Source organism: Peromyscus maniculatus, chromosome 1 (genome assembly GCF_049852395.1).
Source record: "Peromyscus maniculatus bairdii isolate BWxNUB_F1_BW_parent chromosome 1, HU_Pman_BW_mat_3.1, whole genome shotgun sequence".
Classification (NCBI taxonomy): Eukaryota; Metazoa; Chordata; class Mammalia; order Rodentia; family Cricetidae; genus Peromyscus; species Peromyscus maniculatus.
The window spans coordinates 52,280,427-52,299,509 of NC_134852.1; the positions used below are offsets into that span (position 1 = coordinate 52,280,427).

The following is a 19,083-nucleotide window of genomic DNA, read 5'->3' on the forward strand; positions in this document are numbered from 1 at the left end:
CCCCTCTTCCTCCTAATGGACAGAATGGGGCTCCCTCTTCTGCCTCTCCCAGCCTTCATCCAGGTCCGTACTTGTTCACCTCCCACCCGGACTAGAGCGGCAGCTTCCTCTGTGCTCTGTCCCCAGCCTGGCTGAACTGTCCGTATTAACGTGTCCCGCATCTGCTTGCCTGACATCAACCCTGATGAAGGCCAGTGTTAGCAGGTATGGTACAGGCCTACGACCAGCACTTAGGAGGCTGAAGAGGAAGGCCTGCAATTCAGTTCAACCTGGGCAACACACCAAGAACCACAATCCTTTCCTCTATTGCCACCACCAGGTTTGTGTACATTGCACGCATGCGCGCGCGCGCGCGCGCGCGCACACACACACACACACACACACACACACACACGCTCATGCAGGTATGGACCACCATAGCCCACAATGGCCCTACGTGAACGTGACTATCACTTCTCTTTTTTTGTTTTGTTTTGTTTTAGTTTTTGTTTTTCAACAGGGTCTCTCTGTGTTGTTTTGGTGCCTGTCCTGGATCTCACGCTGTAGACCAGGCTGGCCTCGAACTCACAGAGATCCGCCTGCCTCTGCCTCCCGAGTGCTGGGATTAAAGGCGTGCGCCACCACCGCCTGGCTGCCTGTCACCTCTCCTACTTTACCTTCTCTCTCTCCTTAGTTCACTTCACCGCAGCTACACCTGCATCCTCACGGTTCCAGCTGCTGGAGAACTCTTCCCCCGACTCCTGCGTGGTCCCCTCCCTTCCCTCTTAATATTTAACCCACAGGTACCTTCTCAGTGACATCTTGGCTCTTCTTGTAAACATTGCACCACCCCCTTAGGTTTTCTCTAGAGCATACAGCCTTCCGTACTCTGGTGACCCAGGGGTAGGGCCTCTGCATCACTGTACTTACACTGGCCCAAGTGCCCTCTAGACCGGCCCCCTCTCCACCCAGGTTCTGTAGACCACCTCCACCCATGCCCACGCCCCTGTCAATCACACCTCTTCAGTCTTGAGATGACTCACAGTTTGAAGTGATCTGGTTTATTAGTTTACTAGTTCACTTTCTACTACAGCAGACATGAACTCAAAGGCAGGGATGGTTTGGGGCCCTGTCCACTGCTGTGTTCCCAACCCCACAGCAGGCTTGGCACAGCACACCAGGACTCTTCAGAACCAGGCACAGCACCCCTTGAGCGGGTGACCCTTATTCTGCTCAGACTTTAACTGATTGCCAAGGGTCTGAGTTGGGGATAGCTGGGGCTGGAAACCACAGAGGATGAGCGTCCCAGGGGATGAGGGTTCCGGAGCAATTTGGTCCAAGGTCACATTCAAGGTTCCAGTGGATGAGAGTAGGACCCAGTGCTGGGAGCATTGCTCCTCCCCAGGGCCAGGCCAAGGCTGAGTGTGGGAACTCTTCTTCCACCTTCTATCTCTGTCTCTCAGTCCTGTCACTCGGACCCTTACACATGGGGCATCTGAGTGTCCAGGGGCTTGGGCTTAGCATCCAGGGTGGCAGGTGTACAGCTATGTCAGGCCTTCCACAGATGATGGTGAATCCTCGGGTTCAGGCAGCTGAGTCATCCCAGCAGGAAGTGGTGGAAACAGGGAACACAGGGAGACAGGCAGGCATACTGTGAGGAACAGGAAGGCCAGGGATGTCGGAAACAAGATGTGAATGCAGAGATGTGGAGACAAGGCAGCAGATGTGAGGTCAGAGACAGTCTTGGGGAGGGTGGGAAGATAAATGCAGGAAGGACCAACATGGAATGACAAAGACATGGAAAGATACAGATGAAGAGTGACATGGGGGGATGGGGGACAGGTGGGGGGATAGCAAAATGGAGACAGAAAGTCTGAATGTGCAGATGGTGAGATAAGATGAATTAGTAGGGGGCTGGAGAGATGGCTCAGCAGTTAAGAGCACTGGCTGCTCTTCCAGGGGTCCTGAGTTCAATTCCCAGCACCCACATGGTGGCTCACAACCATCTGTAATGGGATCTGGCGCCCTCTTCTGGCCTGCAGGCATACACACAGATAGAGCACTCATACACATAAAAAAGAGGAAAGAGATGATTTAGTAGGAGGCAGAGACCAAACAGGGGCAGGGATGCGGAGAGAGACAATGTCAGCCCAGGGACCCCAGCAAGCTCCATGGAAAGCTCCAGGCATCAATCTGAGCTCTGTCCCAGCCCCACCATACAACTGGTACCCATGCCACAGTCTCAAAGCACTAGGGACAACCACACTGCATCTCCAGCTGACCGCTGCCACCTGGGAAAATGGACCCAGTGTTCTTTATCTTCTGGGTCACCCCAAACCAACCATTCTAAAGCACTGTTGTGACCGAACAGTCTCACCTGTAGGGTATGTCCACCAGCTGAAGACACCTCGCTAGAGTACTACAGATTGAACCCAGGACCTCACACATGCTCAGCAAGGACTTATCACTGAGCTAGAGCCCACCTCTACCACAGAGTCATAAACAGAGAAAAAATGTCAAGAACTGATTTATTTTATACCTCTCAAAAGACCAAACTCAGCTGTACAATACTGGAGTTGCCTAGGAGCTTTAGACAGCCTGACAGGGCTGCAAACACAGCCCTGGTGGTTCCTGGTTCGACAGTTTTTTTTTCCTTTTATTTTATTTTACAATACCATTTAGTTCTACATATCAGCCACGGGTTCCCCTGTTCTCCCCACTCCCACGCCCTCCCCTTACCCCCAGCTCACCCCCCATTCCCACCTCCTCCAGGGCAAATCCTCCCCCGAGGACTGCGATCAACCTGGTAGATTCAGTCCAGGCAGGTCCAGTCCCTTTCTCCCAGACTGAGCCAAGCGTCCCTGCATAAGCTCCAGGTTTCAAACAGCCAACTCATGCAATGAGCACAGGACTTGGTACCACTGCCTAGTTGCCTCCCAAACTGATCAAGCCAATCAACTGTCTCACCTATTCAGAGGGCCTGATCCAGCTGGGGGCCCCTCAGCCTTTGGTTCATAGTTCATGTGTTTCCATTGGTTCTACAGTTTTATGCCTACCTGCTTTGGTGAAAGTTAGGACTCTGCTTTTACATCTGGAGAACGGCACAAAAGCAGCATCATGATCATGGCGGTTTTCAGTAAGTTTCAGTCTGGCACGGACAGCGCGCTCCTTAAACATGTTTCCTAATTATGTCTTCATTGAGCGGCAGTCACTCAGCTCTGATTGATGATTGGCTGCTATTCACAGATTTTTAAAGTCTGCTTATTTCTGACAGGGTCGCAGTTGCCCAGGCTAGCTTTAAACTTGCTAGTTAGTCTAGCCTGGCCTTGAACTTGCTGAGATTACAGGCCTGCACTGACACTCAAGGCCTGTTTTGTCTGGCTGGTGCTGGAAATGGAACCCAGGTCCTGGCTCTTACTAGGCAAGCACTCTGCTGTGAGGTCACACCCACAACCTCAAAGGCACAGAGGTTCTTTAGACACTGGACCCTGGTTTAAAGCAGAACTGCAGGTGGAGCAAGCGCCATGGCCCTGGGTACCAGTCCCAGGGGCACTCGCTCAACACAATGGACCCTGTGTGTGCAGGCCAGCAGGCTCTCCCTGTGCAGCTGCTGTGCCAGCTGTTCCAAAGCTTGCAGCTGTGCCTGGTGCCACTCCTGGTGCCTCTGCAACCTGTGAACTATCTGCTGCACTGCCCCAAGAGCAGCCTCCAACCCAGCTTGTGGGTGCTGGTCAGAGAGTCCAGTCCTTGGCCCTGTGGAAGCAAGTGGGAGGGACAAGGGGTCAGGAGCATGGTGGCTGAAGTCTTGGGGTCTCCTGATGCGGGTCCCAGTACCAGGAAATGCACTGGGCCAGAGGCCGTGCTGCTGGGCTCCAGGGCCAGGGATGAAACCTCCCGCCCAGGAGGAGGGGGCGGTGCCACAGGCTTCTTGGTGCTTCTGGTTCTTGTCTGGCTCTAAAAGACAAGATGGGGGGCGGGGGCGGTTAAAGCATCAGAGATACTCCAAGGGACATTCCTTTAGGCCTAAGAGCAGGGGTCAGTTTCTACAGAGACCTCCTTTAGAAGGGGAAGGATGAAGGACAGACTCAAAGAGGGATTTGCCTTAGGAGAAGAGAACTGGAGTCCAGAGTCTACGGTTATTTCCCAGGTGGCAAGGCTGAGGATCAGCCTCTACAGGGGACCTCCTCAACTCAGTTGATACCCTGGAGAAGGTGGAGGACACCGCATCAGGTCGCAGGTAGCGAACTGCCCATCACCACTGGAAGCAGGAGGGTGTGAAATGCTCACTGCTCAAGTATTAGTGGCAGCTGGGTACCCAGTGTTCACGGCTCATGTGCCACAGCCAGGCTTGCAGCCTGGGACCATCCTTCAGTGGAAACCTGCAACATAGTGGAGTCATTAGATGAGTGCCACTGGTCCCCATGCTCCCTGACTGGAGGATATTCACACCCAAGAACCCCGGGCTCCAAGTTCACACCTCCCACCCAGGCTGCCTCTCATGCTCACACCCTATTTTGGGGCCCCAGCATTGACCATCTTTCCTCCGCTGCTCCTCTCATCCCAGCTGGAGTCCCTCTTCTTCCAGCTGGGTTCTGCCATGGCTACCCACTGCCACCCTCCAACTCTGTTTGTTCCTGTGCATGAATTTGAGGCAGGAGTTTATAAAATTGGGTATCTAGAATATGAGAGTCCAAGGGAGACATTTTTCATATCTATGTACTAGGGATTCTTCCACAATAGATGTGTGTGTGTGTGTGTGTGTGTGTGTGTGTGTGTGTGTGTGTGTATACATGTGCTTGTGCACATCCAAGAAACATCCACCTATAGCTAGACATGGTATAGCACATCTGTAATCCCAGCATTAGGGAGGCTAAGGCAGGAGAATTACCATGCATTTGAAGTCAGCCTGAACTACATAGTAAGACACCCCCCCTTGCCCCACCCCAGAAAAGGCCTGGAGATGTAGCTCATTGGGTAGGGTACTTGCCTACCTCAAACAAATCCCTGGGTTCATCCTCAGCACCATATAAACCAGGAGTGGTGGTGCATGCTTGTAATCCCAACACTCAGGAGGTGGAGGCAGGAGGATCTCAAGTTCAATTTGAAGGTCATCTTTGGCTACATAGCAAGCTTTGAGTCTCTGTCTCAAAAAATTAAATAAATAAATAAATAAATAAATAAATAAGCCAGCAAGATAACTCAGTGGGTAGAGAGGCTTCCCACCAAGCCTGACGACCTGCGTTCAACTCCCAGGACACACATGGTGGCTAGAGAGAACTTACTCTTGCAAGTTATCTTCTGATCTCCTCATATATACCACACACATATAAATAAAAAATGAATGTAATAAAAAATTAAATCAAACAGTAACCCAAATGTAGGATATAGACCCCCACGGGCAATAAACCATCCAGTAAAAATCCCATGTAAGACATCTGGAGAGCCAAGTGGCGGCGGCACACACCTTTAATCCCAGCACTCAGGAGGCAGAGTCAGGTGGATCTCTCTGAGTTCGAGGCCAGCCTGGACTACAGAGGTCAGGCACCAAAACAACATAGAGAAACCTGGTCTTGAAAAACCAAAGAGAGAGAGAGAGAGAGAGAGAGAGAGAGAGAGAGAGAGAGAGAGAGAGAGAGAAGAAAGAAAGAAAGAAAGAAAGAAAGAAAGAAAGAAAGAAAGAAAGAAAGAAAGAAAGAAAGAAAGAAAGAAAGAGAGACATCTGGAGAAAGCAGTAACAAACTATATTGGATAGTCATAAGAAATTAATTCTGAGCTGGACAGTGCTGGCACACGCCTTTAGTCCCAGCACTCAGGAGGTAGAGGCAGGCAGATCTCTGAGTTTGAGGCCAGCCTGGTCTACAGAGTGAATTCCAGGATAGCCAGGGCTACACACAGAAACCCTGTCTTGAAAAACAACCAAGAAATGAATTCTGTGGGGCTGAGAGATGGCTCAATGATAAAGCACTTGCTGTGCAAGCCTGAGGACCTGGGTTTGGATCCCCAGCACCCACTAAGAGCCAGGCAATGGCAGAGTGTAGCTAGAACCCCAGTGCCGGGAGATGGAGACAGGTGGAGCCATGGAGCTCTCTGGTCAGCCAGTGTAGCCAAAATGGTGAGCTCTAGACTCAGTGAGAGACCCTGTCTCAAAAACAAAAACAAACAAACAAAACTAGGTGGGAAGCAATAGGACTCCTCATGTTGACCTCTGGCACGCGCGTGTACACACACACCCTTTAGCCCCCTCATGTTTAAATATTCATTAACAGTACATAAAAGAGAAATAACACCACAAATGGAAAGCTAGTGCCGGGTTAATCTCAGCATGCAGGAAGCAGGCACAGGCAGATTTCTTTGAGTTCAAGGTCAGCTTGTTCTACATAACAAGTTCTAGGCCAGACAGGGCTACATGGTGAGATCCTGTCTAAAAGCAAACAACAAACATAACTGACTGGAGAGCTTTTGGAGAGATGTTCCAATGGTTAAGAGCACTTGCTGCTCTTGCAGAGAACTGGAGTTCAGTTCCCAGCATCCACATCAGGTGGCTCACATCTGCACGTAACTCCAGTTCCAGGAGATTCTATGCCCAATTTTGCCCTCTGTGGGCACATGCACATATGTGGCATGTACACACACCGACACACAGACATACATATATACATTTTTTAAAAGTAATACTGTAATCAAAGAGAAATAGGAATATACATTCATGTTTGCTTATATCTACACAGAGAAACCATAGGGATTGGGGCATGGTCACATGCAACTGTAATTCCAGAACTTGAGAGGCAAGAGCAGGAGGATTGCAAGCTTAAGGCTAGCCTGAGCTACACAGCAAGTTACAGGCCAGTATAGTCTGTGTAGGGAGACCCTGTCTGAAAAAACTAAACCACCCAGGAGGAACTATGGAAAGGAAACATGAAAAACTAAAACAACTACTAGTGAGGAAAGAGTGGGGTGGAGAGATGATGGGGCAAGACAGCTCAGACAAAACTAACAAGTGGGGACTACGGCAGGTCAAAGGGGACAGAAGGGCCGACTCAGACACTAACACCAAAGAGCCAAACCGCAGGGCACAGCCAGGGAGTCCGAATGTCGCAGGGAGCAGCCTCAGCCTCCATCCGGGAACTAAATGTCCTCACTAGCCCCATCCTTTTAGACAGAGACCGACTGACAGCTCCTTCTCCCTCCCTGCACACAGAGCCTGCCAGCTGACTACTCAATATCCACCCTCTTCTTTCCCCTTCCTAACGAAAGTACAACTTGGAGCTCATTAGCATTTTCTGGAAAAAGGAGTATCCCAGGTGAGTCCTGTACCTGTGTTCTGGCCGGAATATGCTTTCCTGTAGTGTGGGATGTGTAAAGGAGAAAGGACACTCCAGCAGATCAGAATGGTACAAAGAACAAAGGAGGAAAGTGATTAACCTAACAAAACCTCTCCACAACTTGGCCTAGGCTTTTTCTCTTGTATTCCTCTAGATGGCAGCATTCATGTTGGGTCCTCCCTCTAAACACCCACATTAACTGGACAAGTGTTCGTTCACCTTTGTCACCTGTGTGAGACTGGCTGGTCACATTTAGAGGATGGGACAGCATGCTCTAAAAGTCTTTTCTTTCTTAATATAACTAGTGATTTACTCGGGGTGGTTAAGTGTATAGCTAGAAGACCACACTCCCGGCCTCCTTTGCAGTTGTGTGGGACCAATAATGACGCAGCTACCACTGAATGGGTTCCTGGGAAGGCCTTGGAAAGGGAGCTAGCTCAGTTTAGCATTGAGACTTTTGTGTCCTCCCCTGCAGGAATGGCAGGGCATGGTGGCTGGGGCACTGGCTAAGGATGATACAACAGGAGAGGACCCTCATCTTGGACGATGATGGAGCTGCTATACCAATGCTGGTATGCCAACCTCTGCACTTGTTTGATATAAGAGAAACATAGGGTACTAGAGATATGGCTCAACAGGTAAGAATGCACATTGTCCTTACAGAGGATCTGAGTTCAAGTTTGGTTTCGAGCATCCACATTGGGAGGCTCACAACTACCTGTAACTCCGGCTCTAGCAGGATCCAATGTCTCTGGTCTCTCCAGATACCTGCAATCACGCGTATATGCCACACACATAAAGAACAAAAATAAATCTTAAAGGGAAACAAAATCCCATGGGGAGTTGAACCATTCAAAACCTTTGCTCTATTCCATAGACAAGCTGCTGACTACATATAACTGCAAGGTCTGAAGAATGTGAGTGCAGTATTACAGGCCACTCCTAAACACAAAATTTCCCAGGAGCCACTGGGTAGATCCCTGCGTTTTCTCTTTGCCTCCTTTCATAAGACCCAATGTTCCAAGTAGGGACAGCTCCTCCAGGCTGAGTCCCCAGCTAAAATACCGTAGAGCAGGGTTACCAATTCCCTGCAACAGACAGTGTGGGCAAGGGCTATGCCCGAGCTGTAGTAAGGCACTGAAACTGGGGAGCCTGAGACCACAGTGTAACTTAATGATGCTGCTTCCATGGACTGCTTCCACGGATGGTGGTTGTTTTACTCTTTTGCTTTTAACTCTTTTGGGGGGCCCACCACCCAGCTCCCAAGTAAACTCACAGAGTCTTATAATTACTTATGAATGCCCAGCCTTAGCTTGGCTTATTTCTAGCCAGCTTTTCCTTTTCTTTTCTTTTTTTTTTTTTTAGAGAGTTTTTTTTTTATTACTTTCTTGTTTTTTTGTGATATATATTTTTTATTTTACAATACCATTCAGTTCTACATATCAGCCACGGGTTCCCCTATTCTCCCCCCTCCCACGCCCTCCCCTTACCCCCAGCCCACCCTCCATTCCCACCTCCTCCAGGACAAGTCCTCCCCCAAGGACTGTGATCAACTTGGTAGACTCAGTCCAGGGAGGTCCAGTCCCTTCCTCCCAGACTAAGCCAAGTGTCCCTGCATAAGTTCCTGGTTTCAAACAGCCAACTCATGCCATGAGCACAGGACTTGGTCCCACTGCCTAGATGCCTCCCAAACTGATCAAGCCAATCAACTGTCTCACCTATTCAGAGGGCCTGATCCAGCTGGGAGCCCCTCAGCCTTTGGTTCATAGTTCATGTGTTTCCATTCATTTGGCTATTTTTTTTCAATAATTGAGTAAAACTGAAATTTATTATATGCCACAGTCGTCCTAGGGACCTCCATGCTATATATATAGCCTCTATGGTTCTATGGGTTGTGGTCTGATTGTTCATTTTATATCTAGAATCCACCAATGAGTGAGTACATACCATAACTGTCTTTCTGGGTTTGGGTTACCTCACTCAGGATGATTTTTTCTAGTTCCATCCATTTGCCTGCAAATTTCATGCTTTCATTGTTTTTCTCTGCTGAGTAGTACTCCATTGTGTATATGTACCACATTTTTTTCATCCATTCTTCCGTTGATGGGCATCTAGGTTGTTTCCAGGTTCTGGCTATTACAAATAGTGCTGCTATGAACATAGCTGAGCATGTATCTTTATGGTATGTATCAGAATTCTTTGGGTATATGCCCAAGAGTGGGATGGCTGGGTCTTGAGGTAGTTCGATTCCTAATTTTCTGAGAAACCGCCATACTGATTTCCACAGTGGTTGTACAAGTTTACATTCCCACCAACAGTGGAGGAGTGTTCCCTTTGCTCCACATCCTCTCCAACATTGGTTGTCATTGGTGTTTTTGATCTTAGCCATTCTAACAGGTGTAAGGTGGTATCTCAGAGTCGTTTTGATTTGCATTTCTCTGATGATTAAGGATGTTGAGCATTTCTTTAAATGTCTTTCAGCCATTTGTAGTTCTTGTTTTGTGAATTCTCTGTTTAGCTCTTTAGCCCATTTTTTAATTGGACTGTTCAGTGCTTTGATGTCTAGTTTCTTGAGTTCTTTATATATTGTGGAGATCACTGTCAGATGTGGGGTTGGTGAAGATCTTTTCCCAATCTGTTGGGTGTCTTTTTGTCTAATTGACTGTGTCTTTTGCCCTGCAAAAGCTTCTCAGTTTTGAGAGGTCCCATTTATTAATGGTTGTGCTCAGGGTCTGTGCTGTCGGTGTTTTATTTAGGAAATGGTCTCCAGTGCCAATGCGTTCAAGAGTGCTTCCTATCTTCTTTTCTATTAAGTTTAGTGTAACTGGATTTATGTTTAGGTCTTTGATCCACTTGGACTTGAGTTTTGTGCATGGTGACAGATATGGATCTATTTGTAATCTTTTACATATTGACATCCAGTTATGCCAGCACCATTTGTTGAAGATACTTTCTTTGTTCCATTGTATAGTTTTGGCTCCTTTGTCAAAAACCAGGTGTTCATATGTGCATGGATTAATGCCAGGGTCTTCAATTCGATTCCATTGGTCCGTATGTCGGTTTTTATACCAGTACCAAGCTGTTTTTATTACTATAGCTCTATAGTAGAGTTTGAGGTCCGGGATGGTGATACCTCCAAGGGTTGCTTTATCATATAGGATTCTTTTAGCTATCCTGGGTCTTTTGTTTTTCCATATAAAGTTGAGTATTTTTCTTTCCAAGTCTGTGAAGAATTGTGTTGGGATTTTGATGGGGATTGCATTGAATCTGTAGATTGCTTTTGGTAAGATTGCCATTTTTACTATGTTAATCCTACCTATCCATGAGCATGGGAGATCCTTCCATTTTCTGATATCTTCTTCAATTTCTTTCTTTAGAGATTTAAAGTTCTTATCAAAAAGGTCTTTCACTTGTTTAGTTAGTGTTATCCCAAGGTATTTTATATTATTTGTGGCTATTGTAAAGGGTGATGTTTCTCTGACTTCTTTCTCAGCCCTTTTATCATTTGTGTATAGGAGGGCTACTGATTTTTTTGAGTTGATCTTGTATCCTGCCACTTTACTGAAGGAGTTTATCAGCTGTAGAAGTTCCCTGGTAGAGTTTTTGGGGTCACTTATGTATACTATCATATCATCTGCAAATAGTGAAAGTTTGACTTCTTCCTTGCCAATTTGTATCCCTTTGATCTCCTTTTGTTGTCTTATTGCTCTAGCTAGAACTTCTAGTACTATATTGAATAAATATGGGGAGAGTGGACAGCCTTGTCTTGTTCCTGAATTTAGTGGTATCGCTTTGAGTTTCTCTCCATTTAATTTGATGTTTGCTGTTGGCTTGCTATAAATTGCTTTTATTATGTTTAGAAATGTTCCTTGTATTCCTATTCTTTCTAAGACCTTTATCATGAAGGGGTGTTGGATTTTGTCAAAGGCTTTTTCAGCATCTAGGGAGATGATCATGTGGTTTTTTTCTTTCAGTTTGTTTATATGGTGTATTACATTGACTGATTTCCGTATGTTGAACCATCCTTGCATCCCTGGGATGAATCCTACTTGGTCGTGATGGATGATTGTTTTGATGTATTCTTGGATTCGGTTTGCCAATATTTTGTTGAGTATTTTTGCATCAATGTTCATGAGGGAGATTGGTCTGTAGTTCTCTTTCTTTGTTGCATCTTTGTGTGGTTTGGGTATCAGGGTAATTGTAGCCTCATAAAAAGAGTTTGGTAGTGTTCCTTCTGTTTCTATTGTGTGGAACACTTTGAAGAGGATTGGTATTAGTTCTTCTTTGAAAGTCTGGTAGAATTCTGCACTGAAACCATCTGGTCCTGGGCTTTTTTTAGTTGGGAGACTTTTGATGACTGTTTCTATTTCTTTAGGGGTTATTGGTCTATTTAAATGGTTTATCTGGTCTTGATTTAATTTTGGTATTTGGTATTTATCCAGAAAATTGTCCATTTCTTCCTGGTTTTCCATTTTTGTGGAGTACAGGTTTTTGAAGTATGGTCTGATGATTCTCTGGATTTCCTCATTGTCTGTTGTTATGTCTCCTTTTTCATTTCTGATTTTGTGAATTTGGGTGTTCTCTCTTTGCTTTTTGGTTAATTTGGCTAGTGGTTTGTCTATCTTGTTGATTTTTTCAAAGAACCAACTCTTTGTTTCATTGATTTTTTGTATTGTTCTCTTGTTTTCTATTTCGTTGATTTCAGCCCTCAATTTGATTATTTCCTGACGTCTATTTCTCCTGGGTGAGTTTGTTTCTTTTTGTTCTAGAACTTTCAGTTGTGCTGTTAATTCATTGGTATGGGATTGCTCCATCTTCTTTATGTGTGCATTTAGAGCTATGAATTTTCCTTTTAGCACTGCTTTCATAGTGTCCCATAAGTTTGGGTATGTTGTACTTTCATTTTCATTGAATTCTAGGAACTCTTTAATTTCTGTCTTTATTTCTTCCTTGACCCATTGATGTTTCAGGTGGGTATTATTCAGTTTCCATGAGTTTGTGGGTTTTCTATAATTTTTGTTGTTATTGAGTTCTAACTTTAAGGCATGGTGGTCTGATAAAATACAGGAGGTTATTCCAATTTTTTTGTATCTGTTGAGATTTGTTTTGTGTCCAAGCATGTGGTCAATTTTTGAGAAGGTTCCATGGGGTGCTGAGAAGAAGGTATATTCTTTTGTGTTAGGATGGAATATTCTGTAGATATCTGTTAGGTCCATTTGAGTCATAACATCTGTTAGGTCCTTTATTTCTTTGTTAAGTTTCAGTCTGGTAGATCTATCTTTTGGTGAGAGTGGTGTGTTAAAGTCTCCCACTACTAATGTGTGGGGTTTGATGTGCGTTTTAAACTTTAGTAGTGTTTCTTTTATGAATGTGGGTGCTTTTGTATTTGGAGCATAAATGTTTAGAATCGAGACTTCATCTTGGTGGATTTTTCCTGTGATGAATATGTAATGTCCATCCTGGTCTCTTTTGATTGATTTTAGTTTGAAGTCTATTTTATTAGATATTAGGATAGCTACACCAGCTTGTTTCTTAGGTCCATTTGCTTGGAAAACCTTTTCCCAGCCCTTTACTCGGAGGTAGTGTCTGTCTTTGGAGTTAAGGTGTGTTTCTTGTATGCAGCATATGGATGGGTCCTGTATTCTAATCCATTCTGTTAGCCTGTGTCTTTTTATAGGTGAGTTGAGACCATTGATATTGATGGATATTAATGACCAGTGATTGTTAATTCCTGTTATTTTTTTGGTTGTGTTGTGTTGTCCTTCTGTGGTGTATGTTGGTGTAGGATTATCTATTGCTTGATTTTTCATGGATGTGTTTAGCTTCTTTGGGTTGAATTTTCCCTTCTAGTGCTTTCTGTAGGGCTGGGTTTGTGGACAGATATTGATTAAATCTGGTTTTATCCTGGAATATTTTGTTTACTCCACCTATGGTGATTAAGAGTTTTGCTGGGTATAATAGTCTGGTTTGGCATCCATGGTCTCTTAGTGTCTGCATGAGGTTTGTCCATGATCTTCTATCTTTCATAGTCTCTATTGAGTAGTCTGGTGTTATTCTGATGGGTTTGCCTTTATATGTTACTTGGTCCTTTTCCTTTGCAGCTCTTAATATTTTTTCTTTATTCTGTGTGTTTAGTGTTTTGATTATTATGTGGTGAGGGGACTTTTTTTTTGGATCCAGCCTATTCGGTGTTCTGTAAGCTTCTTGTATCTTCATAGGTATTTCTTTCTTTAGGTTAGGAAAGTTTTCTTCTATGATTTTGTTGAATATATTTTCTGTGCCTTTGAGTTGGTATTCTTCTCCTTCTTCTATCCCTATTATTCTTAGGTTTGGTCTTTTCATGGTGTCCCAAATTTCCTGGACGTTTTGTGTTAGGACTTTTTTGTCTTTATTGTTTTCTTTGACTGACGAATCTATTTTCTCTATCGTGTCTTCAGTGTCAGAGATTCTCTGTTCCATCTCTTGCAATCGGTTGGTTATGCTTGTTTCTGTAGTTCCTGTTCGTTTTGTCAGGATTTCTATTTCCAGCATTCCCTCAGCATGTGTTTTCTTTATTGTCTCAAATTCATTTTTCAGATCTTGGAATGTTTCTTTCATCCGTTTAATTGCTTTTTCTCGGCTTTCTTTGATTTCTTCCCATTTTTTGTTCGTTTTTTCTTCCATTTCTTTAAGGGAGTTTTTTATTTCCTCTTTAATGGAGTTTTTCATTTCCTCTTTAAGGGAAGTTTTTATTTCCTCTTTAAGGGAGTTTTTTATTTCCTCTTTAAGGAAAGTTTTTATTTCCTCTTTAAGGTAGTTTTTCAATTCCTCTTTAAGGAAAGTTTTTATTTCCTCATTGAGGGAATGTTTTATTTCTTCTTTAAGGGCCTCTATCATCTTCTTAATGTAATTTTTAGGGTTGATTTCTTCTGCTTCTTCTGTCATGGTATGTTTAGGTCTTGCAGGTGTAGAGTCACTAGGTTCTGATGTTGCCATATAGGTCTTTATGTTGTTGCCTGTATTTTTGCACTGGCGTCTACTCATCTCTTCCTCTGTGAGGTGCAGGTGGTGTCTGTGTCTGAGAGTGCCTCTCTTGTTCTAATTTTTAGTCTTGGTTTAGTAGTGGTTCTTGGTTAAATTGGTGCTATTGGGCTATTTCTTCAGGGGCAGCTGATTTCGATCAGTGAATTATATACTTATGATTCTGGTGATCTGGTTTGGTGTCTGGGTAGCGCCTTCTTCTGTGTTCTCAGGTCACTTTTTGTTCATTTGTCAACTCCTCAGCTGATCTTATTTCTTCAGACTTTAAACTGTAGGCATCTGAATCCTCTCCCAGATGGGTTTCAGCTGAGCAGGGTAGTCTCACCAACACCTCCAAGTTGTTGGGTTTCACAGGATCAGCAGCTGGGCCCTGGGTTGTCCTCAGACGGAGTGTTCAGATTCGTTCTGGTTCTGACCCACGGAGATAGGTTCTTCCCCAGATGTTGGGGTTAGGGGCATCCCTGTTCCAAGCTGCGTCTGCTTGTCTCCGTCCCTGGACCTGTTTACCTCTGCGGTCCGCCGCCGGGCCTGTATGTCCCTGTCAGCTGCCGCTGGGTCTGTCTGCCTCTGGGGGCCGCCACCGGGCCTGAATGTCCCTGTCGGCCGCTGCCGCCGTGCACGTCTACCTCAGCGGGCTGCCGCTGGGCCCGTCTACCTCCACAGGCCGCCGCCACAGGCCTACCTGCGTCTGCTTGTCTCCGCCGCCGGGCCTGTCTACCTCTGTGGACCGCCGCTGGGCCTGAATGTCTCTGCCGGCTGCCGCCGCCGGCCTGAATGTCCCTGTTGGCCGCTGCCGCCGGGCCCGTTTACCTCAGCGGGCAGCCGCTGGGCCCGTCTACCTCTGTGGGCCGCCGCTGGGCCTGAATGTCTCTGCCGGCTGCCGCCGGGTCTGAATATCCCTGTCGGCTGCCGCCGCTGGGCCCGTCTACCTCCACAGGCCCCCGCCGCAGGCCTCGGTCCTTTTTCCTTTTCTTACTTCTGTATATCGTACTTTCACTGTTACGCTGTGGCTGGCTGTGTGGCTGTGTGGCTGGCTGTGTGGCTGTGTGGCTGGCTGTGTGGCTGTGTGGCTGGCTGTGTGGCTGTGTGGCTGGCTGTGTGGCTGGCCATGTGGCTGTGTGGCTGGCTGTGTGGCTGGCCGTGTGGTTGTGTGGCTGGCTGTGTGGCTGGCTGTGGTGTGGCTGGCTGTGTGGCTGGCTGTGGTGTGGTTGGCTATGGTGTGGCTGGCTGTGTGGCTGGCTGTGGTGTGGCTGGCTGTGTGGCTGGCTGTGGTGTGGCTGGCTGTATGGCTGGCCATGTGGCTGTGTGGCTGGCTGTGTGGCTGTGTGGCTGGCTGTGTGGCTGTGTGGCTGGCTGTGTGGCTGGCCGTGTGGCTGTGTCGCTGGCTGTGTGGCTGGCTGTGTGGCTGTGTGGCTGGCTGTGTGGCTGGCCGTGTGGCTGTGTCGCTGGCTGTGTGGCTGGCTGTGTGGCTGTGTGGCTGGCTGTGTGGCTGGCTGTGTGGCTGGCCCCTATCATTGTCCTCCTTCCTTGATCCCTTGCTCCTCCTCCCTGTTTTCTCCTATTTATCCTCTCTGCCTGCCAGCCCCACCTATCCTTTCTCCTGACTCGCTATTGGCTGTTCAACTCTTTATTAGACCATCAGGTGTTTTAGACAGGCACAGTAACACAGCTTTACAGAGTTAAACAAATGCAACATAAAAGAATGCAGCACATCTTTGCATCATTAAACAAATATTCCACAGCATAAACAAATGTAATGCATCTTAAAATAATATTCTACAATAATGGACTTCATAACTTGCTTAAGCCACTGTTTGTTGAGGACTTTGTGATTGTTAAGAAATGTAACTTCTTAATAATAGGCCCCTAGAACAAAGCTCTAAAAGACGTAAAAAGGACTAATGAATGTTCTCTTTGGCTCTCGGCAGGCTTTCAACTTACTTCCCAGAAGTCATTTCTCACTGTTTCACCTCATTTCCTACTTGGCACCAAGCCTGCTCTTGAATCTCCTTGGGAAATATTCTTTTTGCCTTTCTTTTTCTTGGGGGTTGGTGGTGATTGAGATAGGGTGTACAGGCCCTGGCTGTCCTGAAACTATGTAGACCAGGCTGGCATCAGAGAGTTATGATACCTCCTTCGTACAGAGATTAGAGTGTACCACCACATCTGGGTTCTTCTTCCCTTTTTAATTTTTTTTTTTTTTTGAGACAAGCTTCTCTGTGGAACAGCCCTGGCTGTCCTGGAACTCACTCTGTAGATCAGGCTGGTGTTGAACTTAGAGATTCCCCTGCCTCTGCCTCCGGAGTGCTGGGATTAAAGGCGTGTGCCACCACCTGGCTCCCTTTTTAGAAATGTAATTATTATTAACATTGGGGAATGTAGGTGGAAAGGCACATGTCACACGTGTGCACATGTGTGGAGGTCAGAGGGCAGCTTTCAGGAGTGAGCTCTCTTCTTCCACTGTGGATCCCAGGGATTGAACCAGGTCCATTAGGCTTGTACCATTAACACTTTCATCCACTGAGCCAACTTCCTGCTCTTCATCTAACGCTTAAGTGTCTGCTTTTGCAAGACCAACTCAGTGAAGGCTCTAAGATAGAAATGGGCTAGCCTGTGTGGATGGAAACGGGCTAGCCTGTGTGGATGGAAATGGGCTAGCCTGTGTGGATGGAAATGGGCTAGCCTGTGTGAATGGAAAAAGATGTGGCTAGGTAAAAGGCTAGCCTGTGTGGATGGAAATGGGCTAGCCTGTGTGGATGGAAAAAGATATGGCTAAGTAAAAGGCTAGCCTGTGTGGATGGAAATGGGCTAGCCTGTGTGGATGGAAATGGGCTAGCCAGTGTGGATAGAAATGGGCTAGCCTGTGTGATGAACAGCCCGGAAGTCACTAGTAGGCACCAACAAAGATGAGAAGCAGTTTTTAAACCAAGCATGGCAGTGCATGCTTGTAATCTTCATATCTGGGAGCTGGAAGCAGGATTAGGAGTTGGGCTGGAGATGGCTCAGTGGTTAAAAGCATGTACTGCTCTTGCAGAGGACCAGAGTTCAGTTCCCAGAACTCACTGGGGCAGCTCAAAACTGCCTGTAACTGTAGCTCCAGGAGATCCAGTGCCCTCTTCTGGCCTCTGCCAACATCAATACTCATATGCACACCCCCTGTCATGCAATCATAAATAAGTATTTTTAAAAGAGTTTAAAGTTATTTTTAATTTCATGAGTTCAAGGTCAGCCTGAGCTATATAAGACCTTCTCTGGAAACATACAAGCAAAACAAAAGGCCTTGGGCCGGGCAGTGGTGGCACACGCCTTTAATGCCAGCCCTCGGGAGGCAGAGGCAGGCGGATCTCTGTGAGTTCGAGGCCAGCCTGGGCTACCAAGTGAGTTCCAGGAAAGGCGCAAAGCTACACAGAGAGACCCTGTCTCAAAAAACCAAAAAAAAAAAAGGCCCTGGTTTTTACGAAGTCAGCTGGCTGCTGCACAAGCTGGTTGTCATTGTCCTCCTTACTGTGACATGCCAGGCAGCGCCTGGCACATAAATGCTCTTCGTGTATATTACTGTTGTAAGACAAGTCAGTGAGCAGCCGTCCGTCACTGTGTCTAGGTAAGAGGTGATGAGTGGAGGTGACATATAATGCGATGTAGTTTGGGAATGTGCTCTCCCTCACCCCCAATTTCCTAATCATTTGCTTGAGATTTTTCCATTTGCAATTATAACTTGTACAGGCAAAGTCTTAGTGATTTTGCTGTGAGTGTTGCTGGGAAGGATTATTGATGCCCCTGGTTTTTGTATTCAGTTCATCAATGTTTGCCCCTTTCGCTTATGTGGTTTTGCTTATTCGTCTGTTTTTTTAGACAAGTCTCCTGTAGTCCAGATTGGTCTAGAGCTTGCTTTGTAGCCAAAGATGACCTTGAGCTCCTAAAGCCCTCCAGCTTCCACCTCCTAGGATTACAGGGGCACACCATCAAGCCCAGAGACCTGTCTTAAGATCTGTCATAAACTGAGTGTAATGGTGTACACTTTTAATGCCAGCACACGTGAGGCAGAGGAAGGAGGATCTCTGTGAGTTCAAGGATAGCCAGGTCTACATAGAGAGATCCTGTCTCAATACAGAAAAGATTCCTCATAGCAGAAACAAGATTTCTGAGGACCTTTGTGTGCCACAGTGATATTTATTTATTTAAAGTTTTTGTTTTTTGAGACAGGCTCTCACGTAGCCCAGTTTGGCCTAAAACTCTTTTGTGCAACCTTCAACTACTGATCCTCCTGCCTCCACCTCCCAAATCTTGGGATTATAAGTGTGAACTGCCACGCCTAGCTTTCATTTTGGCTTTCTGACATAGGGAATCTCGTAGCCCAAGCTGGTCTCTAATTGACTATGTAACTAAGGAGGACCTGATCCCCCTGCCTCTAAGTGCTGGGGTTACACGTGTGTGCCAACATGCCCACAGTGACGTGTCATGCCCACATGACACCATAGTGTCAAAAAACATATCTAAACAAATCCATTGATTTAGATGTAAAGACTCCCCTGACCCTCTCTACCCTGCACAAAGCTCCCTCAAAGGAGAGCTGAGACATGGACAGCTGGGCTAAAATCGAAACTTTCCAACAAATATTTGGTAGACACATAGTACGTGCCAGGCACTAGAAACCTAGGACTAACAGGAAACAAGAGACCAAATCCGTTGACTTCAGTGAGCTGGCTGACAATGTTGAATATCTCAAACATGTGATGCTCCAGATTAGAGGCAAAATAAAACA

At 46.2% G+C, this 19,083-nt stretch overlaps 1 protein-coding gene across 1 annotated transcript; it reads right to left on the minus strand.

Moving 5' to 3' along the window:
- Positions 1-788: 788 nt before the first annotated feature.
- Positions 789-4,327, minus strand: Thap8 (THAP domain containing 8). The gene is given in 6 exon segments (XM_042271374.2): positions 789-1,518; positions 1,521-1,556; positions 3,036-3,147; positions 3,476-3,732; positions 3,735-3,931; positions 4,161-4,327. Coding segments are annotated over 6 exon segments (813 nt in total). The 5' UTR covers positions 4,313-4,327; the 3' UTR covers positions 789-1,459.
- Between the last annotated feature and the right edge of the window lie 14,756 nt (positions 4,328-19,083).